The 26931-nt window shown below is 34.9% G+C and overlaps 1 protein-coding gene across 4 annotated transcripts in view; it reads right to left on the reverse strand.

Moving 5' to 3' along the window:
• Positions 1 to 26931, reverse strand: part of ARID1B (AT-rich interaction domain 1B) — a 526614-nt gene that overhangs the window by 442388 nt on the left and 57295 nt on the right. For all 4 annotated transcript variants that reach the window (XM_031937578.1, XM_031937582.1, XM_031937579.1 and 1 more), the window contains exon 2: positions 23470 to 23664. In XM_031937578.1, the coding sequence (XP_031793438.1) occupies positions 23470 to 23664 (195 nt within the window). The remainder of the gene's footprint in view (positions 1 to 23469; positions 23665 to 26931) is intronic.

The following is a 26931-nucleotide window of genomic DNA, read 5'->3' on the forward strand; positions in this document are numbered from 1 at the left end:
TTTTCTTTACCAAATTGCCTGCCAATGTTTAATGACAAAACAAAGCAATGTATCACAGATAGCTGTGATGACATTTATGGTTCAGGCCCTGCAGTATTAATATAGAGCACTTTATTCTGGGCTGTAGTGTTAGGGAAGGACACAGAGGCTGTTGCATGTTGTTTTAAGGAAGAAAAAAAAAAAGTTGGCTGGTTCCCATCACAGGAAATAAAGAGGAATGGAAACCATTCAGAATGAACAGCCATGTGAAAAACCCCACGGAAACATGTCGGACATGACTTAAAGGGGAAAAAAGCCAACCAGATATACAAGATTAAAAGTAAAGACTAAATGTCCCCCAAATTGTTGGTGTTTATTCAGTATGTTCTCTAAGAGCCTGATGCTCAAATGGTTAGTAAAACAGTACTTAGGGGAATGAATTTCCTCCCTCACAGATGGCACAAATAAAGCTAATCAAAAATAGTGAGGGGGTGGGGGGGAAGAGAATCACTCGAAGTGGTCTTTATTATCATTACAAACATAATGTCAAAAGATATCAGAGAAAGTTAACAAGACATTATTTCTTTTGGTTATTATGTCTCTGATATTTTACTCTAATATTCAAGCCTAGAGCTATGGGTAAAGCCAGAAACATGTTGGCATTACAGCCTGAAAAGCCATGGCTGAATCTATCAAAGCTACCAGGACACATCCAAGCTGAGCCCAAACCTTCCCCCCCTCCACCTCCATGTGACTATAAAAGTCTGGCCTACTGCCAGCTGGCAGGACACAGGGCTTAAGAAGGCCTAGGGAGCGGATCCCTCCTCTCTGGGCATCAAGTAAAATATATCCAACAAGAAGCAATAAATCAGTTGCTCCCACAAAAGCCAGTAGAAAACTGAGGTAATCCAACGGAGACTGAGCTCTTTCTGAAGCTTTGTTGGAATACAAAATTTTCTTCTCAACTATGTTAATGTATCTGCCAAACAATAATGATGATGGCAACCTAGTTAGACATCACCAAGCATGTTAAAACTTCTGTGGATATTTCATTTTCAGAGTACACAAGCAGTCCAAATTAGCACAAACTCGGTATTTTGAATGGTTTCCATTACTGAACACAGATGTTCTAACTCACTAGCCCCACAAATCTCCCTTAATTTCTGACCTTGCCTTGCAGTGTTACAGAACTGGACTTCTGACTCTTACACTTTTAAAAGATCCAAGATGCTGCTGGCAGAAGCCCAAACATATTTATAATACCAATGCTGTTCATTTGGATAAAGCTGAACCACAGTAATAATCATGATGAAGTAGAATGCTCAGAGACTAGAGTATTCTAGCTAATTTAATTATCTGGTTAAATGAAGGTTAACCAGAAAATCTTTTTATATTTCAACTTGTAGAGTTGAAATTCTAACATACACATTACTTGCTTTTTTCCTTTCATTATCCATCATTTAATCTTCCTTTGATGACTGATGCCTCAGAGTCACCATTCTGAATATCAATTCTGATTGCATAGTAATAAAGATGTAGACATAGGAGATAAGAATGAATCTGCACTAACTCCAAAAAAATCCCCATAAATTATTTTGTCCCTGCCTACTACATCACTAGCATGATCTTGTTTCACTATCACCTATGGTCAATCCACTCCCACCAAAAAAAAAAAAATCAAAATCAAACTGCTTAGTTTAAGTAGTCAAGCCCTTGAGTCTAAAACCATACAACAAATTTTGAAATCCTTTCTTATCTTACTCTCTCCCTATGCTCTCAATACTCCAATGATCACCATTTCCCTGTTCATATACCAAATTCCCATCTTTCTTGTAAAGCTCACTAGATAATATAATCACATCTTCCCTATAGTTTTCACCAAATTCCCTCCCTTTTCCTTCTCACAAAGAATTTTGCTTTGCATCTTTCTAGTGTACTCACAAGGCTCTAAATTGTAGGTGAGTTGCCAGTGTGCATGGGTATAGAGGGAATTGTCACACCAAAAGTGCTTCCTATCCCCAATTACATTTGGACATCCTCCCCCTCCCTTAAAACAAACACACCAACATATCTATTACTACTATGCTTATTTCTTACTTCTCTTTTAGATTTTAAGTTCTATGAAGGCAGACACTGTGCCCTATCATTGTACCATCTTCAATACCTCCCATATTACTTGGCACATGGTAGGCACAGTAATAAGCCTTCACTGAATGAATTTACCTCTTTTTTCCCTAAAAGTCACATGCAGCAAGGAAAAAATATCTTGTTGGAAATTTAGATTAATCATTATTTTATTATGTAAAATATCAGCTTCTTTATTCCAATGATTCAAGATCTTGAAATTATCTTTTACTCCTTTATATAATCAGCTCTTTCATCCAATCAACCCTCAAATTATTTCATTTCCCCTTATCTGTTTCGTAAAATTTGTTCTAACTTGCAATCCCTACTATGACATATTATGCAGATAACTATAATATCTCAGGGAAATCTCTCAACCAACTTTCCTCCCTTCAACCCCTCTCTCTATTTAAGTTCACTCCAAGCATAGGTTTTAAGAACCTATTTTTCTTTCCATTTCAATTCTTCCAGGAAACTTTTCCAAGCTAAAATAAACACGGTACATCCATGCTAGGAGTGCCCTTACAATCCATAGTAGCATGTGGAATTTCATCTAGGTAATGACTAGATGAAATTATGAAATGGATTCTAAGCTTTTAGATGAGCAAGGGATTTTGAACTGGAAAGAATTTTATACAATCTAGTCCAAGTTTCTCATTTTACAGACTAGGAAGTGATGCTAGGGGCCGAATCCCCAATACAGAGGTCTTTACAACACTGCTTTAGGAAGTGGTAACCACTTAAGGACAGGGAGGTCCTGTCCTTTGTCCATTGACAAAGAAGTCAAGTCAGACCCACCATTTACTTTATCAGAATTATGAGAGTGGAAAGATAGGGAAGACAGTAGGTTAATACACATGGAGTTCTTCATCTCTCATAACATCTTCACAAACAAATTAGAGAGATTGACTACTTAATTACATGATGCTTTAGCAACAAACAACACAAGCTAAGAGAAGTGACTAATGAGTTGGTTTCAACCTGAAGAAAAGTCTTTAATGGTATACTATACCCTCAAGCTCTCATCTGATCAATATATTTTTAATAATAGCTTTTAATTTTTGAAATACATACAAAGATAGTTTTCAACATTTATTCTTGAAAAACCTTGTGTTTCAAATTTTTCTCCCTCCCTTCCCCTCATTCCCTTCCCCTAGACAGCAATTAATCCAATGTAGGTTAGATATATGCAATTCTTTTAAACATATTTCCACATTTATCATGCAACATAATTAAGATCAGATGAAAAAGGGGGGAAAATGAAAGAAAAAAAAAGCAAACAAACAACAAAAAAGGTGGAAACACTATGTTGTGCTGTTTAATATTTTTATCGAAGAATTAGATGAAAACAAAGTCCCATACCTAACATCCCTTTTCCAGATTTATGCCACATTATTTCCCTTCACAGTCTCTATAATACAGATCTGCTGAGGCAGCTAACTGACACAGTTGGACTTGAGAATCAGAAAGGCGAGTTTAATTCCAATCTTAGAAACTATGTGACTAAAAACAAGTAACTTACCCTTCTGTTTGCCTCAGTTCCTTCCTTTGTAAAATGGGGATAAAATAGCATCTCCTGAATCAAATAAGAAAATATTTACTTTATAGCACTATAAAAATGCTCATCAACACCATCATCATTATACCAGTCTATTTGTGATTGCCCAGACTTAACCCATCTCTCCTACTTCTTTTAATTGGCTGTCCCATAGGCTTAAAATGCATTGCTCTTCTCTCTTCATCTCTCCTTTTAGAATCTTTAGCTTTCTAGAAGACTTATTTCCAATATCACCTACAATAGAAAGCTTTTCTTCATCATTTCAATTTCTTACCCCTAAATTTATTTACCTGTCTGGATCAGTTTTTGCAAATGTTGTATCACCTGAATAGAATGCAAGTTTCTTGAGAAAAGGAAGTTTTTCTCAAAAGAAAAGCTGTGTTTGCATTTTCTGATATATAGCACAGTGACTTCCATATCATAAGTGTTCAATAAATGCTTGTTGAATTAAAATGGTAGATAGACAGAAGAGTGGTTGTTCTGCTTAGAAAGGTGACAAACGGAGTCATGATCAGGGCTGTCACATATAAGGGTGGAAGAGTGATTGGATACTTTCCTTGTAGAACCAGAAGAAATTAGTAGGATGGAAGCCAAATTTCAGATCAATACAAGAACAATTCCTAATTTCTAACACTTAAAGCTAGTTAGCAATGGCACAAATCGTCTCCAAGGTAATGAAAAGTTCTTATCTATTGGTGGGGTTCAAACAGATACTGATCACTTATTGGAGACAAGAGAGTTCATGCATTGGAACTCTCTCTTTTTTAGATCCATTCTACTTGAATATTTCTCATTTCCCTTTGCCTTATTCTTCCAATTTTTAGTGTACTACCACTGAAACTATTTTGCATAGTGCATCTCCTTATACTTTATTAATTTATTATCTTGTGTTTCATATCTCTATGAATGCTACTCCTTCCCATTTCCCTCTTTCCCAGTAGAATGCAAAATGATTTATCAGTTAAGTGATCCTAGACATGTCGCTTAACTTCTCAAGAGACCCCAGACATTGCTTAAAACCAAACTAAGTCTGTCTTTTGGGACATCTTGAATAAGATTGTAAGCTGCAAAATTGATCTCTTCGTAAAGAAAGTGTCTAAGCACTTAAGTTTCCAATTAAACCAAGGAAATTCAACATCCCAACTAAAGGAATTTATTTATTTGTACATGTTATATCCTGACCCCCCCCCCCCCAAACTCCATGATGGGATGGCTATATGTGTCTAAAGCCACAAAAGAGAAACTTTTAAAAAATGCTTCTGGAATTGTTCCCTTCCACTACAATTCTTAATATAGATGTTCAGACAAGAGATATTCTTTGCTTCCAGCACAGGTCCTATACTACCACTACCACCATTCTCCAATTAATTTACCACTAATAGGCAGGTAAATCCAAGACCAGTGGAAAATAGTAGCATTTCCCCAGTTGTCATTCCTCTAGACTAGTGGTTCTCAAACCTTTGTTCTCAGTATCTTCATGTTGTTAAAAAAAAAAAAAAAAAACTATCGAGGATCTGTTGAAAGAGTTTTTGTTCACATGGGTTATATTTATGGCTATTTACTATATTAGAAATAAAAAATAATTTTGAATTTGTAGACCCTCTGAAAGGGTTTCAGAGACCCCAACAATTCTTTGGACTACACTTTGAGGACCACTGTTGTAGACCAATACCTCTGCTTCCAGTGCAACCATAAAACTACTCTCCAGGGGAGCAATCTTAGTGATAGGGATGAGAAAGATGACCTAGCAACTGTCTCTTCACTTATTGCAGCCTCCAAGTTCCTTAGTAGCCACAACTACTGAATAGTCAGAGAAAAAAAGTTTTCACTGCCCAAATCTTTGGTATCTTCGTATGGTTCAACATCAGAAAAAAACATGGTTTAAAGACCAGTGGGCTTTTGCACCTGCCCTACAGGGGCGGGTCACTCCTATGTGTGCTGTGTCCCGCATTAGGATGTGAGCTCTCAAAAAACGTGCTGATTCTTACTTTTGTGCTGGCACACTGCCTCTGCACGTAGTAAACACTTAATATTTTTTCCTTCATTTATTATGCCTTTAAAAGCCTCACACTTAGAATTCAGTTTCCCTAGGCCATGACTCCTGTATTTCCAATATCTAGCAAAATGCAGAGCTGGTCCTGAAGATCTTAAACCATAAAACCTTAAATCTTCCCCCCCATCTTAAAAAAAAAAAAAAAGAAAGAAAGAAAGAAAAAAAAGAAAAAAGCTTTACTATCAAATTTCTGGATTTTATAATGAACACATTGAGGTACTACAAAAGCCTTGTCAAAATATGCAAGATAATCAAAACACAAATATACAATCAGCTTTTCCAAAAGCAGGTGAGTCATTCAAGTTCACTTGTTTGCTTCATCTCACTGTAGATGATATAGTAATAAAGCATCACCTAATAAGACAGTGATCACAAGATAACTCAGTCATTCACCACACCTTCACTTTTTAGTAAAACACCTGTGTGAAGTGTGTGAAGTTCGTTTTTCCAGCTGCAGTTCTATATATCCAGAAAAATGTATATTTGATAATAACATTAATAGTAATCTTATGTCCTATTCTTAATTTAAGATCAACGTTAACAACCTAATGCTAATAATAAAATACTTTGATAACAAATAAAATAATGAAAACACATGAGAGGAAACAACTTTCCATATATGCACAAAGTAAAAGGATTTTACAGATCTTGTTTAACAATCAAATGGGCTCCAATATTTTTTTTTTGCCTTTTGTTTTAATAAAGATATTAACACAGTGAATCAAAACACACACACACACACACACACACAACACTTTAATACAAAAAACAGCAACAATAAACAAGCACATGTGCATGCCTCAGGTACAGGAAAACAGATTCTAAAATTGTGTTCAGATTACCAGCCTAGTAAACCAAATAAAGTAACCACGAAAGCACCGAAGCCAATAATAAATGGTCTTTGCTTTAAGTCAATCTCTTCATTTCAGACTAAACTTTGGTTTAATGTAAATGGAATGGAAGGGACCTCAGAGAGCTAAGTAGTCTACAAACAATACTCATATTGCATGAACTTAAGACCTTCCTGACACTATTCTGGATGCTCTTCTGCTAATCATTGCCCTTACTAAAAATGTGGCTCTTAGTATTGGTCTCAAGATTTAGTCTTACTGTGTCAAATGCATGGAAGGACTATCAACTCCTCTTCTAGTCCAGGATACTCCTCTCTTACTAAGGCAGCCTAAAAATACTGTTTTCTTGGCTACCAAATTGAAGCACTGGCTCATACATATTAAGGGTTTTTTTCTTTTTCAAGTGAAATACCATCTAACCATATTTTTCCCACATTGTAGACATAAAATTGATTTTTTTTAAAACCCGAGCTTACAATTTCACATTTATCCTAATTAAATTTCATCTTACTGGATCATATTAAATGTAACCCAGTGTAAGGCCTTTTTGAATCCTGTAATCTGTTATACAGTGTGTTAACTAGCTTACTCCCACCCACAGCTTTATACCATCTGCAAATCTGATAAGCCTTTATTCCAAGTCTTATTTGCGTTTATAAAAAGTAGAGAGGGTTACAGAAACCAAGTAAACTGAATTTTAAGAAGAAATCTATTTTTGAAATTTATTCATGATTCAACTTCTTAAATTTCTAGCACATTAATGTTATGTCTAGGCAAAGATCCCATTCTTATGATGAAAACACATTATATTTGATTGTGTCTATTTTAGCAAAGTTATCGTTTGCCTGTCGCTTGAGGTTTTTGACATGGTTTCTATTTCTGTAAGCAAAACTCAACAGCAGTGTGGCCTGCTATGCCAGAAAAGAAAAAAGTAATTCTTAATTTAGATTACTAAAAGAAAATAGGCTAAAAAATTCAGAAAGCAAGTCATAACTTTATGATGAAAATATCAGCTTTGACAACTCCTCGATCTCAGAACTGTAACCAAATTTTTATAGACTATCCCTTATGTTAAAAAAAAAAAAGTAACCTTTCATTTATCATAATAATCTCTTTAAAAGTTGTATCCCTCCCCCCACCCCAGTCTGGAATCCTAACTTCTAACTTTAGCACACCTAATCTCATTTTATAAAATCAAATATAGTATAGTTGCCTAAACTGATCAAAACACAGGCTCAGACTATAAAACCTATGAATTACCTCAGTAATATCTGCTGATGGATGTCACTGGTCTTACTAATACCTATATCTCTTTCCATTGCAATTGGCTAATTTTTTGATGATAGAGGTTAATAGGTGTGGTTTTGGTCCTTTTTTTTTATTTTAAGATTAGACTTTACTTTACATATACTTTTTCAATTACTTTTCCCAAGTATTGGAGAATCTCTGGAGAATTGGAGAAATCACTGAATTGAGAAATAGGAAACCTGGATTCTATAGCCCAATATTTTGCCACTAACTAACTGTGTAACTCTAGAAAAGTAACTTAAAACTTTCATGAAACTCAGTTTCTCCAACTAAAAAAATGAAATTACACTAAATGATCCCCTAAGATCCTTTTGAGATTCTGTGATTATAAGTATAGTTAGTAGAAAAATAAGATAGACTACAAAACCACTTTAGTTCGTAGCTTAATTATTAAAGACCAGAACAAGCATTGCATGAAATTCCAATACTCAGGGAGTCAGCAATGGGTCAATCTTAACTGTAATCACAGCCTATTTACTAACTCACTCTGTAATTTCTAATCTTAATGATAACAGAAATTCCAATTTTAGTATGATGAAATTTTAGTAGGATGAAAATTTTTCAAGTTGAAAAGTGTACCAAAAATTATTTAGTCCACTTTCCCTCATTTTCCAGATAAGGAAATTGAGGGATAAAGAGATGATTGCACTCTGCAGAAGGTCTCACACAATTAATGACAGAGCAAGGATTCCACTCGTTTTAAAAACTGACAAAGGTGGGACTGGAAACCACATGTCTTGACTCCAACGTCAAAGCACTTTCTACTCCCATAAAACACGTTTAGCAACCATTTCTACTAGTTAGGTCTAAAATGACTTTTAAGATATATATATCTGTGACTATTCTTAAAGAAAATTCTTTTTTTTTTTTTTAGATGTTTTAACTCTACTTCAAGGCAATGATCTTCCCATATTTCCCACAGGGAAAAAATTGGTTTTTGAATATACTCTAAAAAATCATCTGTTTTTCAAATGCAATCAAAAATCCATCCCTATCTTCTATCCTAGAAACTGACTTCCCAAAAAGTAACATAAGAGTCATTTTTAAAAGTGTGAGACACAATGGTCCAGCATCTCAGAATTGGGAACTGAGTTTAAATGCAATGCAGAATATGGAAGCCATTCCGAATCTATGCCCATAGCCTAACCTTTATAAAGGTCCCCCTTCAAGGGAGTTCTCTAAGTTTCTAAACATATCTGAAAATAAGATTCTGCCAAGAACAGGTTCAACTCATCAGCTTCTCTGTATCGAAAACTAAATGTCACAAGTGAAGTTTTCTCCTCCTTAATAAATACCAACCTTTAAACAATTCCATCGACGTTAAGTATGAATAAAAAGCTTTAAATATTATTTGCAGGCTTTGCTACCCCCTTCCACTTTGGACTTTTATCTGCCTCCACCGGGAAGGCTTTATATACCTAGAAATAGCAGGCAAATACTATTCTAGCTAGGCAGGATTTTGAAGGAATGGAGAGGGGGGGTGGGAGAACTTTGGTTTGCATAATAATGGAACTTAGCCACTTTAGGGATTTTCCTCAGAATGCATTATCAAATGACCAGTGTTAAGAGGAAGATCTGAGTTACCATGAAGATTCCAACTTATGTCAAATTTGATTCAGCTATTATCTATAATCTAGGCTCACCTCCCCCATTCACTGAATTACCACAATAGAAGGGATAATTCTAAGACAGACAATAGTCGAGGAAGCCTCATCCAACCATGAACTAAAGTAGCAGCCTTCTTCAATTTACTCAATGAGGCTTAGAAGCAGAGAGAAAAGAATAGACCACTAGACATTTTATCTCACACTCACAGAAATTCTAAACAAACAACAACAAGAAAAAAAAAAAACAAACCTGCTGTAATCATTTCAAAGGTGGTATGAATTCTTTAGGAAGCTAAGGACAGGGTGAAAATATTTTCCAAAATATTTCGACAGACTTTCACACTGACACCGGCAAATAAGTGACCCACAGGAAGCCCCAGCTGGTACAGCCAGCCTTTAAAAACAGGAATCCTAGGCTTCCCTGCCTTCCCAGCAGAATTATCTGACATCCCAGTGAGGTCTGGAAAAAACTTGCATGCAAATACAAGAGCCTACAGTGGGTCTGTCTGTCACAATCCATCTTCCATTCAGCCATTAAAAGTCCCATATCAAGTCATTCTCCCCACCCAATAAACTCCAGTGGCTCCCGATTGCCTCCAGTTTTATAACCTCCTACTTTTCCAGTCCTCTCATACCTTACTCTTCTCCCCAACACATACTCTTCCTTCCAGCCAGTACCACTGACTACCTGGCTGCTCCATGAACAAGACACTCCATCTTTTGGCTCCCAAATTTTTTTCTGATTGTTCTCCCTCCTCAACTCTGATCTCCCTGGCTACATTTAAGTCACAACTAAAAACTTATAGCAGAAGTCTGCCCTAACACCTTCTAATTCCATCAGTTTACCTTTTATACTTAATGTCTATTAATTCTATATATAGTAACACAGTGCCTGGCACACAGTAGGAGCTTAATTAATGTTTTGTTTTTGTTCAGTTGTTTCAGTCACATCCAATTCTTTGTGACCCCATTTGGGGTTTTCTTGTCAAAGATGCTAGAATGGTTTGGCGTTTCCTTCTCCAGCTCATTTGACAGATGAGGAAATTGAGGCAAACAGTTAAAATGATCTGATCAGGTCACACAGCGACAAAGGGTCTTAGGCTGAATATGAACTCATCTTCCTAATTCCAAGCCATGCTCTATCCTACCACCTAGCTGCCCCAATCCGCACTTACTGAATGAATTAATAAATTGATGGAATTAATGAATGATTGAGCTTACACACACACACACACACACACACACACACACACACACCACAGCTAGAATTCAGTAATCAAACCATCAAATGGAAACTCATGCCTTCAGCATTAAATGATAGCTTTTCAGAATGAACTTTCCTTCAGGAACAGAATTGCAAATTTTGCAAACAACAAGGAAAAAAACCTACTGTAATCATTTCTTAGGTAGCAATAATTCTTTAGGAAGTTAAGAATAGGGACCTATCTTTCTCTTAGGCACAAAGGGGAAGGGGAGGAACTTGAATGAGAACTAACTCATTTAGATACAATTTAGATAGCAAATGGGTAGAATTTATAAATGCTTAAGGTTTACAAGGTTTGACATGCGTTACCATTGAATTTGAAATAAAATGCTAAAATATAGCATTTTTATAATTTTCTATCTGCACTGATGGCAAAGTTCTAGGTTAGTCCAAATCATTCCATTGGGGACTATTTTTATGGTTATTTTTCCGTCTTCCAGAAAAACACACACACACACACACACACCCCTTACTAGGTTCAGAAATCTACCTGCTAAGCCAAGAGCCAAGTGATTTTTGTTGGCACAGGGCCGACATTACCAAGTTGGGAGCTCACCAAATATGAGCACTCTATCCTCTTTCCGAAATGAAGTAATCGCGTTGGGGCGGCTAGAGTTCTGGTTGACTTGCACTTTCCATTAGAACAAATCTCCATTTTCCCAGGGATTTTTAAAAATTTCTCCACAGCTTTGGGTATTACTCACAAGTTCAAATGCAGCGCAGAGACCCAAGTTAAAATGCTTACAACTTCAAGAGTTGCAGAAGGTCAGAGACAAACTAATTTAAAGTTAAGGGATAAAATGGAGCTTAGGCCTGTGCTTCCTTACTAACTAGCACAGTGATATATATCAGTATGTCATGAAGGATTACAGTTCAAGCTATGTCAAGCCAAATTTTCACCCTTGAATTATGCTACCACAGTGGGGAGATCTCAGCCCCGAGCTAGGCTAGAGGAAGAAGAAATCGCTTTCTTAGACAGCCCTCTAGCTGGCTTGGAAGAAAATCCCTGCCCCTGTTCCTTTTCTCTGTCTTAGAAAAAAATAAAAACAAAATATAATATACTACTGGAGCTGGGTTTCCCAGTGGCTAAAATGCCCTATTCTTTCTAAATCCTAGGAGGCTTCATCCCAGATTGTTCAGGGCAGTCTAGATTTCAATAGAAGAAAGTATATTTTTAATGCGGCTTTGAATAAAAAATTTCTTCTCTTCTTTCTTTTCTTCCTTTCCAGACTTCTTACATATTACTCCTCCACACCACAAACAGCATGGTCCATTCTTAGTAACCCCTTGCCAGGGCTTCATCTCTACCTTTAGCCACACTTTCCCATCCCAGCTCTTCCACCTGAAATCCCTGGTTTCTTTCAAGAACTAGTCCTTCAACGTTGCTTCAAATAGAATCTATCCTGTTCCTATTTTGTACAGAAGCAGCAGTCTGGTATAAAAGCAAAATTCAAGATCTGCTTTAACACATTCTGGCACAGTGACTCTAGGAAAGTCACTAAATCTCTCAGGCTCCTATTTCCTAAAGACTAAAAATTTTCAAACTTGTTTAAACTAGTTCAGACAAAGTCAGTTTCCTCTCAGAGACTTCACTATATCAAAGAAATCCCAGGTTTAACCAAAAACACCATCAATATCTCTATAGACATACATAGACACATATACCTATACTGGATATATATCCATACAACGTTGTCTCCCCTGAATAAATTTGTAAAAACTCCAATAGGACATGATAAGTTTTATTATTACCCTTTTTTATTATTACAGAAACAGATAATAAAGACTTCTTAAGTGCTTGATTGATGTGATGTCAATTAAATTAACTCTAAAGAGTCTCTGTTTGCTGGACTAGATCAGAGGGGTCAAACTTGCTGAAAAACCCCAAGTGTAGTCCAAACAAGATTAAAATGTAACTGAGAAATGGTTAACAAAATAAGTAAAAATACAACATAGATAATGTTAAATTGTGGTTTTCTAAGTCAATGTGGCCAGCAGAGATCCATTTCTGAGTTTGACATCACTGGATTAAATGGCCTCTTTTAAAATTCCTTCTCACTCAGAATTTATAAGCCTGGAGATTATAAAAAACCACACTTGATTACTTGCTAATACTTTCATTTTAATAGCCTTTTCTTTTTTTTAAATTTGGCATCTTTGATGTACTAGTTATTATTACTACTAGGCTTTGAATATGTAATGTTTAGAACTTACCATGTGACCTGGATGGTAACCTTTAACTACTTATAACAAATGATTTCTGCTAATTTATACAGTGAAACCTATGTTCTTACTGAATTAATTAAAAGGAACAATTGTGCCTATCTCAGTACATGTACCTCTTTTGTTTTCTAGATTGATTAAACGTCCTAAATCCATCCAGGAATTAGCAGGTTGAATGACATCTACTGTTATAGTAGGACATCCATGACAAAATCCTGAGTTAGGCAAATTTTAAGGTTGTTTTTTGTTTTGGGGTTTTTGTTTTTTTTTTGCATTTTAATAATAAAATTAAAATTTTAATTTTAACCGTCTATGTTGTAAAGGCAGGCTTGTGCTTCAAAAATCCTGGTTTCTCCAATTCTCTTCTTCCCAAACTCACCAAAAAAATATACAGACATCTCCAATAAACTTCAAATAAACGAGCCCTGAGACAGTCTACAAGTGGCAGAAGTCCCCATGGCCCTGAGCCATGAAAAGTTTGCCCTACCAGCCCTCTCCTCCCAAGGTCTTAACTTGGGATACTCTAGTAAAAAGAAGACTTATCACAAGAAAGAGGTAATCTTGCTTGATAGAGTTTAACCAAAGGACTTTCTCCACAGATGCACACAGGGAAGATGCTGGTTAATCAATTAATAGAATGCAAACACTCTCTTGACAACCTTCCCTCCCTTTAAATAAATAACATTTAGAAAATCTTCATGCTTTATATTGATAGCATTTCTTCTTCCTTCTTTCCCCTCTCTACTCCTCTTTTCTATCTTATTCATTTCTTTCTTCATCATACCCCCATCTGTGGTAGCCTGTCCCATCCCATTCCATTTTAATTAGTATGTAAGGACATAACTGTCCCTATGGTACCACCACAAAGGAGTTAACAAGAAAAAAAATTGTAAAGGTAGGAAGCAACAACTAGGACACGAAAACCACAAATCTGTAATCTCAAATTTTGCTCTAAATTTCACCTTGGGTAATGTATTCTAGTTCAATAAGCATGCGATTCAAAATAAATTTATCAGGAGCACTATTTATGGTTAATTTTGAAATACCTACATATCTCAATAGTCCACATATCTACCACACATACATATACAATACAATGACATGACCTGGATAAGTCATTTAAACCTGTCTACCTGAAAAGACAAGAAAGCTTTTCTTTAAGAGTTGTTAAAAATGTAAAATTGGAAGTAACAGACAGACAGTTTCAAATTATTTGCTAATCACAACTGACAACAACAAAAAATGATCTTTCCAGTTTTATGTTACATTAGAGAATTTTCATAATTATATTAATTAAAAAACAATTCTCCACAGAGCAATAATTTGCAAATGATGGCTTAAAATGACATAGTACTGCAAATAAATGATGAAATGTACTCTGCATATGAGACCATCTCTTCCTTTAAAACATACCAGAGTGACCAATTCCAACAGCTATGCCGTACTATATGAGGGACAGCACAGAGCTATGTAAAGTAGGTGAACTAGAGTCAGAAAGCCTGGATTCTAATCATGACTTTTCCATTGATTTGGTGTATAAAACTTGGACAAATCATTTAAGCTCTCTCTAGGGCTCAATCTCCAACTACTATAAAAACGAGAGAGGAAAAAGTAAAATGATCTACATTAATGATGTCATATAAATAGAAATGAGGGCCACTAAACCATAAATAAGGATTCCTGTTAGCCCAATATTGACTTAGAAAACCACATATTAACATTATGGCCTACTGTATTTTTATTTATTTTATTATGTATTTCCCAATTACATTTTAATCAGATTCAGGCCCACAGGAGTGTAGTCTGAGAGTTTGACATTTCTGGCCTACATGATTTCCAAGATGTCCTTCAGGTCTAAAAATCTATGAAATGCCATGATTATAGTTATTTATTACATATTTAGTTCCTCTACTAAACCATAAACTACGGAAGGGCTGGGACATTGTGGTCATCTTTTTAATCCCCACAAGGCCTAGGTCAGTCACATATTACACAGAAGATACATAATAAATATTTGGTAAATGAATGGTATAAGCTGAGAATAATATCAAAAGAATAAGCAAAACATTAGGTTTGTAGTTCTGGGGTTTTTGTTTTGTTGTGATGGTTTATGATTTTTTTTTCCCTTAGTGCTCTATGTTTTTATTTCATAAATGACAAAAATAAGAAATGAAAAAATTTAAATGGAAAAAAAATGACCAATATAACTAGAGAATCTGTATCAAGGAAGATTATCATCAAAGCCAGTAATATCAGCTTTCTACTTGGAAACAGAGGTGCAAATATATTCTATTAGTAAACCTCAAATACTTTCATCCTAAGTGAAAAGAAAAATTGGGGGTCTTCAGGCACTCTGTGCTCTGTAATTGTGAGCTATCATCAGTAATAGTAACATTAATAATACTAATGGCAGTAATAGTAATATAGTAGTAATATGTGAAATAGTATTATGAATAATAGTAGTAATATGTGAAAAGTTATAAATAATATATATAAAGATTCAGTTATCTAAGCCAAGATGATAATTATCACCATTAAAAATACTTATTGCTTCTAGCACCTAATATGCATTTATGCAGACACAGATAGATGTATATAGAGATGTACATAATTGGTACATATGTAAAGGTATCATATAGCTACTTACAAGTGGGAGTTTCTGACTATCATTTCAATATTTCAAAAGACCTCTTATTTTATCATTGTGGTTTATTATTGTGTACCTGCCACAAATCCAGACCTCAACCAACCCCATCTCCCCTAGTTTTAACAGACTGATGAACTAGGATTTTTAAAACTCAATCATAAATATTTGTGGCCAATATCCAACCTCTGAACATAGTGCTCACAGGACAGATAGGCAATCTCACCTTTCCTACATTTAAAGTCCTTTCAGTTTGTTAGGGCCTGTCAGAGCCTGTGCTCTCCTGGCACAGTTTTCAAGAACACAGAGTCACCTCCCCACTCTGAGGCATCAGAGTAGAACTTTATAGACTATTAAGCAAATTAAGACTTGAATGAAAAATGATGGGTATCAAGTGCCTCTACCTGTCGTATTAATGGAGCCCTTTTCTCCTTGGCCCTGAAAAAAAGGGAAAAACTTGAAATTCTTCTGAAATTAAACCAAACTGAAATACCGAATGTTTGGGTTAATTTACTCTTTGACTACATAAGTTTAACTTATTTTTCTATTTCTTTGCAACTAATTTCCGAAACTTCTGAAAAGCTAAACTTAAAGATTTATTCTTCCTTTTCTTTTGGTCCAAATGTGTGGATTTTTATTAGTGTAGGGGATACCTAGGATGGAAATTCTGCTTGCCAAAGTAGATGTGCAACTATTTGGCAATTCAAAATCTTAAAGAATTCTTCGGGAGGTTATGCGTTTTGCCCAGGGTCACAAAGCTTGTCAGAGGCAGAACTTCAATTAAGGTCTTTTTAATTCTGAAACCAAACTTTTGGCCTCTACTCACTACAAGAGACAGTCTCTCAAAATGAATCTTTAAAAAACCTGAAATACCCAAAGAAAATGTTTCCAAAACATTTACATTTTCACCACAATTAAGATGGGAAAAAAATATGTCCTCTAACATTCTAAGATAATATAAGTAGAAAGACTTAGAAATTGTTGGCTGCCTTAACAGCCCTAAAGAAAACATTTATTTTGGCCAAAACAATTGAAATATTTGCCTCCTTTTGGAAACATCTGCTGCCAAAACAAACATTTGTTTTGGAAGCAAATGTTTTGGCTGTTAAGATGGTACTAAATAAAATGCTTGTGTTCTAAAACAGATATTATACACAGAAAACATTTGGCAATATAGACATGGCCAAAGGGTATAGAAGAAGATAAGCCTCTCAGCATTAGATTAAGAATAATTTATAATTCCTACCAAATTCTAATGTTCTTTTTTAAGAGACTATCTTAGACTTGATTTAGTTTTTATTTACTCTAAAGCCATAAGGACAGTTGAATCGCCTATGTATGCAAAACTATAATTTATACTTTCATTTGCCAGCATAGCATTTAAAGAGAGTATATACCGCTTTTGTCTAGCTGATTTTGGTAGAGTTGCACTCATAGAGAAACAATGCACCAAAATAAAACATTAAAAAGTCACAAGCTCAAAGGCTTTGTAAACACATACATACATTTTTATAATATTCTCTTACTCTTTTCCACAAACAAGCTCATAATTAGTCAACAGTCACATTCATTAGATTACTATTTATGTGAAAGAAAAGGCAATCCTAATCTTCAGTGAGACAAGAAAAGTTAAGTGATGTATATTAACAGCTCTGAAATACCTGGATAATTGTAGGCAAGTCACCCGTCATCTGCCTGACATAAACAAATGTAACCTGAGCTGTCTATTTGTTTCTTGGGACCAAGGCTTTTGCCAATAAATCTTTGGCAAAACAAAGATAGCAAGAATAACAAAAGGTGGCTTATTCAGGACCCTATATACACTTAAATTCCTAAAGAAAAAGGAAAATAAAACAAAGGTTATTGCTAAAGTCTTGGAGGCAACATTGGAGAGCTTGGTGTTTCTTGTATAAAATTAAATCTGAAAAATCCAAAATGAGTCAGATTCTGATAACTTAAAAGATTACATATCCTCTATGTACCATTGTATTAGATGAAACCAACCACAGCATTTCTGTTAACGGTCCCCAGATTTGAATTCCAGGAGCCTGAAGGCAGAACGTTATCCACAGAAGCATATAAAATTCATTTCCCCTCTTAGTTCGATAAAACCCAAGTGTTCTAGTTTTTAGGGCACCATGCAAAGCTAATCTGTTTAGGCAGGTATTTGCCTGATGATGTGGGAGGATCAGCAAGGGAAAGACCACAAATCTAGTTCCAGTTAATAAATACCAAAATGGCATACGATTATCAGTACATGCTTCAAAGACCCAGTCATGGACACATTTTAAAAGTTTATATGTACGTATATATACATATGCTTGTGTGTATGTATATTTGTGTGTATATATATTTGTGTGTATATATATATATACACACAAATATACATACATACACACATGTGCATATAAATACACATAGGTGTATATACACACATACATACAAACATATATGTATACACATATACACAAATCACCCTCCAAATCAAATTTATCCAAAACAGAAGCTTATGACAGTCAATTCCTTCAGACTGTCAAAAACAAAAAGCAAGCAACAATATTACCCACAGTTAATTTCAAACAAGCACTCCAAGTCTCCTCTAATGGAATAGTCATTTAAAATTCATGTCACAGGAATGGAATGCCAGCCAGGAATCATACCGTGACCCCTGAGCCAAAGACAACTTACCACTCAGCTGGTAAGTGGGCAACTCAATTTACAAACCTGAATTCCTGCATTTTAATCCTTTGCCGAAATATATAAGCAATACCAAATGAACTGGATTCAGATCATTAGAGGTTCACAAACCAAACACACGAAAGCTTTGGAGGCTGTCCAAAGCAAAATCATAGCTAGGTGGTGATGTCCATTCAATAAAAACTCAATGTCATAATTATCCTCTTACTTTTCCCCTGAAGAGTATTAGTAATCATAACTATAACACAGCTCAGCCAATTATATTAGTGCCATGAGAAGACAGATAGGGCCAGCAGCCAATCACTGTGCCAGATTATTACCAGTTAACTGATAATTCACAATTATCCAGAAATTAGTAAATGAAGTGAAAAAAATGCAAAACTCACCTCAGTGGAAAATAAAGTAACTCTTCCAAAAAAAATTTTTTAAGCTTATTTAATTAACAATGACTTCAAACTTCAATTTTTTTTCCTTTTTAAATTTATAAGAAAGATGATTTGTTTTTATAATTATATAAAAGCATTGGAATAAGCACTGTTTCTAACCATTTAGCATATTTAGCCCAGTATAAAAGTTAAGTTTTTATACGATGGCATTTAATCTCTTACTAACAACACTGCTCTCCTTTCATTATCAAAAAGATTATTTAAATGCAACACAACATACCTCCAGTTGGCAGTAAGAAATTTAATCTGAAATCATAGCAGAAATTTGCTAATGGTCTTTCTGGCCCCTTCAAAACAGAGCTATTTAATCTTCCTAATATATAATAGCCAAAAATTATTAAAGAAACTGAGATTATGACATATACTTGCATATGACTGGTACTCTTCCCTTATGTGAACCTTCCACAGTCATTTGAAGAAAGAAAAATAAATCAAGAAAATGTTTTCTTTACCCCTTTATGCGTCTCCTAAGTTCCTTACTTTTAAACAACTACAACTAGTTATCAGCAAAAACTTCTACGGGAATTCAATTTGTCCAGATCGACAGCATAAGGGGAGTTTTAATAGGCTACCCTAAATACTTAAACAAGAAAACATTCTCAGATGCATTGGGCAAAAACTCTGTGAAGGACTTATGGGAAAAAGCGAACAATGGCCTTAGGTTTTCATCATTTCTCACCTGTTAGTTAACTGCTAATAACCTTCCAATTGGGCTCCTTGGTTCAAAAGTCTCCCCAACATTAATTCATTTTCTCAGCTATCAAGGTGATTTTTTTAAAGCCTGGGTCCTCCCAAGTTACACACTCCCTCCGTCTTCCATTCCATGTCTAATAATTCCATGTTATCTCCAGGACAAAATAGAAAGCTCTGGAATTCTTTTTACAACATGGCCTTCCATTCTTGTTACATTCTACTCCCCCCTTTTCAAGCACTCTAAGGCAGAGGGGGTCCAAGAGTCTAGTGCAGCCTCAAAGTTTCACAGATCAGGAAATGAATCCAAAAAATTCTCTCCCAAGGTCACAAGTAGTAAAAAAATAGAGCCAGTATTAGGAGACAGGTCCAACAGTGCTTCTCAAAGGAAATGAGTAATATTAACAATTAATTACACACATGTGCTTTAAAAATGTTATTTTTTTCCCTCACCACAATTAGGGAGAAAAGAAGTTATTATTCCTACTTTGTAAATTAAGAAAACTGAGGCAAGCTGAGGTTAATTGATTTGTCCAAGATCACACAGCTAGAAAGCATCTGAGGTTGGGTTTGAATTCAAGTCTTTCCTGACTGATGGACTCCAAGCCCGTATTTTATCCACTGTGCCAACCTGACTGCCAAAGAAAAGTCAAAATCTGAATGAATGGAAGAGGTACCCACAATGATGAAATGACTAATCCTCTACAATAATGGGATTAAACTCAAACAGAAGTTGGCATACTAACTCAAGAAACCACAGATTAACATTATCTATATTGTACTGTACTTTTATTTATTTTGTTAAACATTTCCCAATTATATTTTTTGGTCCAGGAAGCTGGTCTATGATAATATTGCACTAAAGCAGCAAAGTACCAACTACTTGTCCCTAGACAGAAAGCTCTCCTAATCCAATTTAAATGCCTCTCATTTCTTTTTCCCCCCTTCCTTTTGCTCTCCCTCCCAGACCCCTATATGTGTCTGTCTCTGTTATCTGTCTTTCTTTCTCAAAACAATTTTTCTTTTTTTATTATTATCATAGCTTTTTATTTACCGCATATATGCATGGGTAATTTTTCAGCACTGACAATTGAAAAACCTTTTGTTCCAACTTTTCCCCTCCTTCCCCCAGATGGCAGGTTGACCAATACATGTTAAATATGTTAAAGTATAAGTTAAATACAATATATGTATACATGTCCAAAGAGTTATTTTGCTGTACAAAAAGAATCGGACTCAAAACAATTTTTCATGAAAGAATTCAAAATCAAGAATATAACCTTTGTTACTAATTTTTCTATATCTCAGTGAGTCACTTTGTTTAGTAAATGGAGTTTTTATATAAACTTATTCCTGTTTCTCATCTTTATCCAATCCCGTTTTATAGTATTTTAGAAAAGGAAAAATGTGTGTGTGTGTGTATACATATATATATATATATTCCACTTATGTAGGAATATTATAATATAATATATTCCACTTCCTATATAAATGGAATATAATATTATATTATATTCCACTTATATAAGAAGCAAAAAAAAAAATCTGAGTCTTTTTTGAGAAAGGATCTTAATAACAGTAAAGTATATAGATATTCTCCATGTCCACATGTGACAGAGCAAGAAGTAAGTAGCTTATATTGCATCACGGAGGATTTGAATTAGATATTGGGAAGAATTTCTTAAGGATATATTGTTAAAGACTAGAATAGGCTATTAAGATTATTTATGGTATCTTCTCTGTAAGTATTTGTGGTAAGAGCAATATTGTAAACTCCTATCATCCCATGCAAGTTAGGATAATTTTTTTTCTTAAAAGTTATGTAGACCATCCTTTAGTCTTGGCTGGCTTGGAGAAAGATTCAGATCACTTCCTGGATATAAAAATGGTGAGGAAGGAGGAGCCCCAGAGATGTTCTGATGAGGTCATTAAAGATGGAAAACAAAAACAAGAAATTCTTCTTCAGTTTTGGCCAAGTAAATCTCTTTTTTGTAAACTGCTAAATGACCTAAAAGTACCTCATTTTTTTCAAATATCAAATACCAAATCTGGAGATTGGCATGAGGCAGACCCTGCCTAAAATGTTTTTAAACACAGTATATCCATAAGAAATATCAAAATGAAGCTGTGCAAACATTAAAGCTTTATTAACTGCAATAATCTTGAACAAAATTCTTGGGATCTAAGCCAACATACTGAATTTTAAGACCATTTGTGACTCATCCTTCTTTCTTTTTCCTCTCTCCCTCCCCAAATAGTTGCCAAATTCTAATGATTCTCCTTTCCACTCTCATCATTCACCACAGTCTTGATTCTGATTATATCTTGCCTAGTCTCTCCCACATTGACTAACAGGTTGTCTTAACTCCAGTCTCTCCTGTCTAATACATCCTTCTCACTAACCTCCAGAAACTTCTCACTGACTTGACTCAAAATAAAACATCAATTCCTTAACTTGGCATCCAAGGACTTCAACAATCTGGCTCCATCCTACCTTCCCATAGCACTTCATGGTACTCTTTAACATACTCTACACTCAAATCACTATCCCCTGAACTCATATTATCCCATTAGGGACTTTTTTTCTACTAAAATAACAAAGGACAAGCAATATCCTATATCTAGAATGAATTCCCAACTCTTCCTCTTCCTTTAGCCCCCTAACATATATAGAGATAGAATTTGCCCATTATAGGAACCTTAGAAATAATCTAGTTCAATGCCTATTTTAGTGATAAAGAAATAGAAACTCAGAGTTCTTAAATATCTTGTTCAAAGTTACATTCGTAATAACCAGCTAAGCAGACACATGACCCCAGACCTATTTATCTGACCTTAGTTTCTCATCTGAGCTCCAGTACCTAACCACCATGGACCTCTTCATTGTTTCTAACTTCATGTCCTATAGGCATCTTGTATGATCACAACTTATGTTCTGATCATGTTTGACAATGTTTGATACAGAATTTATCTTTCAAAGATGGCAGATTAGGGCAGCCAACTCTCCCAACATTCCCCTCAAATAACTTTAAAATAATACCTTAAATCAAAATTAGAACAGCAGAACCAACAAAACATTTTTCTAACCTAAGACATCTTGAGGAAAGTGACATAATTTTTCATCTTTGTATCCCCAACATCTAACAACATCCTGCATCTAGTAAATTTTTGCTGAGATAAATAGGTTCAACTTCCCTGCTCTTTTAATAATTAATCCCACTTAGGGCCAAATTTGATTATATTCCCAGTTCCATATAGAATAGTTTCAATTTTACATAATGATTTGGATACGGTCGTGATAAAGCATTTAAGGAAACTTCCATGAGTCTGATAAACGAAAACATCACATCAAAGTGAATGCAGGACCTGGAAGGACTCTTTTTCAATCCTGTTTCTGGGCACCACTTAATTTCCCTCCATCTCAGTTTCCTTGTCTGTAAAATGTGAATAGCCAAAGTCTGATACACACATAGTTGTTGTGATACTTTAGGGGGAAAAAATTATCACTAAACAAGCAAAAAGGAGCTTTAAATAGCACTTTTAAACAAGAGTAAGGAAATTTATTTTTTTTTTTAAAGATCCTTAGATAGAAAGAAATTGATCTAGCTCTAAGAAACTACTACTTAAAAAGTTCAGAGAAATCTTTTTTTTTTCCTTTTAATGCAAGCAAAACTACACAAGAAGTTAAGCAGAAAACTCAACTTGGTAATGATATCTTTTTTATATTTCAAGTATGGCCATGACTGGTCTCCTGCCCATCAACAAGGCATTCAGCAAATGTCCTTAAAGCTCACTGACAAATAGGTAAAAGAAATAACTAAAAACCTATATAATTTATTTCAAGAAAATGTATAAGGAATTCGTTTACATCCAAAGACTTTTGCTAGAAGAAATTAAAAGAGAGTAGTTTCAAAGCCTTATAATCACTTACCTTCATATGATTCCCCAAATTCTCCCAACTCCTAGAAAATGAGAAAGAAAGTAACAGGAACCACCACCAAAAGTAAGTAAAAATCACCACAAACCTGTTGTTGTGGATATTGCATTCCTCCCATGGCACCTGGGGTCCGTCCCTGGATTCCAATTGGATAACGCTGTGGGCCAGGGGGACCATATGATCCCCCAGGGTATGGACTGCTTTGCTGAGGCTGGGAATGAGGATTATTGCCCATTCCATACAACTGAGGTCTCTTCATTACCATTGGATCCATTGGACTACCCTGTTATTAAAATTTAAAAAAAAAAAATTTTTTTAATATTCTGCATCCAGATGAGAGAAAAATCTATTCAAGCAGATATAAGCATCAGAGATGTTCAACACAATGAACCTCTATTTTGAAAACATTAAGAACAATTACTTGACAAATTAAAATGCAGAAGAATGTTAACTAACAGCAACGTTACACACAAATTTTCTATTTTTTTTCTCATTAATTAAAAAGGTTTTTTAAATTGGAAGGGCCCTGAGTCAGAGATAAAGAAAGATTTTGCACCCTAAGCAGAGAAAAAATTTACATCTGAATTTCTATTATGTATTCAGGAAGTGAGCAAGATAATTAATTTCACCCAACTCCTTTTAGCTTAATAGTATTTAAAAAATGAAGTACACTTCAATGTTTGGTGATTAGCAATACTTTCTGCCTTCAAAGTAGTCTCATAATAATAACAATTTTATTTCTGTCTCAGCCTGCAAGTCCCAGTCAAACATTTGTGACAGAGTTAGTTGAAGAGAGTGAGAAAGTAGGCTTTTAGAGGGGAAAAAAAATGACACGGAAAGAAAATGTCAAGGCTTTCCATAATACACATGTGCACAAATAAGCCACCAAGCTATAATGTAAACCACGATTCCTTTCTAATAAAGTGAGCTTCCTGTCAGATCTAACAAAAACTCTAAACTAGATTTTTGTTTTGATTCTTTTAGGGCAGCCCACTTGTTTCAAGTCCAGTACAACTTCTGGGACATAGAAAATCAAAATGATGAGTCTAGATATAGAATTTAGCATGCAGGACTTAATCACCTACACACACAAAGCAAAGCGAATAGAGGCAATTGTATACAACATCTCTAACCCATAAAAATCAGATTACTATTCCCCAGCACCAATGGATATGCATGTTAGAAAGGGAAAGGGAGACGCAACAAATCACTGGGAAATAAGCAATGAGAAAGAAAAGGTGTCCTCTGATTGGTGAGAAATAAGAGAGATAATTACTAGCAGGGAGGGGGAATAAGGCAAAGACACATCATGATTTTCTGCATCAAGAGGAAAGGGACTAATCTTCCGAGTAGTTCCGTGGGTGACTCAGAGAGTTCCAAAATATGCCTGGAAATCCAGGAGTGAGTCAAAGGGAAATATTCTCTCAGACTACAAGGAAAAATGGATCACATAGGGAATTTGGGAAGCGTAGAAATAAGCTAGTAGCCCTAACAGAGACCCAAATTGTGCAAACCAGATTAACAGGATATATTTCCAATACAAAATCATTAACTCTCCTGGATGCTCAACTATCCTATCTTATCATTCAATCTGGATTAGCCCAGGGCACTGGAAAGGTCCATTTATTTCATTTTAAACAGTACACTACCAAAACAGGCTTAATTAAAACGGAAATTTAAAAATGGGGAAATGCTTGGAATGTCTGTATTTTAGTTTTGCTGATAACAGTGTAGCAATTTCCTCTATCAGTCTTTAGACTTGCTTTTTTCTAATCTGGGACATCTTGCCATAAACTTCCATAACCTTATTTAATGCAAAGTTAATTTGAACTAATATTGAATTTCTCAAACTCCAAAAAAAAAAAAGCACACTTTTTGAAATACCTACACTATGTGCCTCTGTAAAGACATCAAAGTACCTTAAAAACTAACAGCCCAAATTTCAAAATAGGTAAGGCAAACCATACAAAACATTTCATTTCAACCTCTTTCTCTAGCCCTCTATTAAATGCTGCTTCATAATCTACAAATTTGGCCCAGAGCAAATTTTTTTTTCAATATTATAATGTCCAAAATTAGCATCTCAAACCCTGCTCTGCCATCATATGCTTTCCAAGGAAAAAAAATTAAATCCCTGGCTATTCTAGGATAGGTTAAAAAAAAAAAAAACTCACCAAGAACTCATGAGATTAGTGATTTCCCCTACTCCCAATTCAACTTAAAACTGATCTTGTATTTTTTAACCAGACATTCCTCTTCCAAGGGTGCTTTACTTCCAAGCATCACACTAGTCATTTTTAACAAGCCTTTTAAGCAAAAGGTTTATGCTATATTTTTTAAAGAGATCATTAGCATTTCTGATGGTCCTTGAATCTTTCTTTACGCAAATATTTCCAAAACATCTGTTTTTCTAATCTTGATAGCATGCTTATGACAGCTGTGATTTGAGTTCCAATTTGGTGGAAATAGGCAAGTGGTTTTGAATACCACAAAACATGCTGAGCGAGGAGGAGGGATGGCTGGGGTGGAAGCCATTTCAAAGAGAACTAAACAGCAAAATGAAGTTAGGCTAATTCATATTACTGTATACATTTCAAAGTACTTTTAAGAAGCTTTGTTATTGGCTTTTCACATATCACAGAATCTAAGAATTGAGAAAACTGGCAAGAAATTCTCTAATCCTAACTCAACCCACAATCCTTTTGATAGTATCCCCAACAAGTGGTCATCCAATCTCTCCATTAAAAATATCTAATAAAAAAAAGTTATCATTTTGTAAAATTCCCATTTGCTTCTGAACAGCTCCAATTGTCAGGATAGTTAAGTTTTTCCTTAAAATATACTCCTGGAAATCCCATTCCTTATTGCTGCCCACCCTAGGTCTAAAAAAGAATTAAGTCTAAACCCCTCTTCCAAATAAAAGCCCTTAAAATACTTTTGAGACTGTTACCACATTTTCACCTTGTCTTCACTTCTGTAGGCTTAATATCCCCAGGGCCTTCAAAAGATCCTAATTCGATATTCTGTCTAGTCCTCTCACTATGTGATCATGATGCCCTTTTGGATACTCTTTAGAAAAGACTTCTTTCTGTCCTTTCTAAAACTCTCTAATTTTTTAAGTCTTTAAGGTGAGTCTTTAAAATAAGTTTTTCTTTACCAAAGCAAATGCTTTTTATGATAAAAAAAAAAAATTAAGTACACTGGGATTTATATTCTATCTTTTGATCAGCTGTGATAGTAAAAATGTCCTCACTAAATATACCCTAAATTAGAGGAAGTGATATAGTGGATTTAAAAAAAAAAAAAAAAAAAACAAAACAGAATCAGGAAGATTCACCCAGAAATGAACATGGTGCTTCAAGTGTGGTCTGGACTACAAAGTTCAGTGGAATGATTTTTTCTTGCTATGTGAACATTGTTCTTTTCATTAAGTGCTTAGGATAGCATTATCTTGGTTGGTTTCTATAATTAGTTATAGAAAACACCAAAGTTATATACTATGTGTATACATGACAGAAATCTATTCCTTCTAGTCAGTTTTTGAGCTCCG

The sequence above is a fragment of the Sarcophilus harrisii genome, chromosome 4, assembly GCF_902635505.1.
Source record: "Sarcophilus harrisii chromosome 4, mSarHar1.11, whole genome shotgun sequence".
NCBI lineage: Eukaryota > Metazoa > Chordata > Mammalia > Dasyuromorphia > Dasyuridae > Sarcophilus > Sarcophilus harrisii.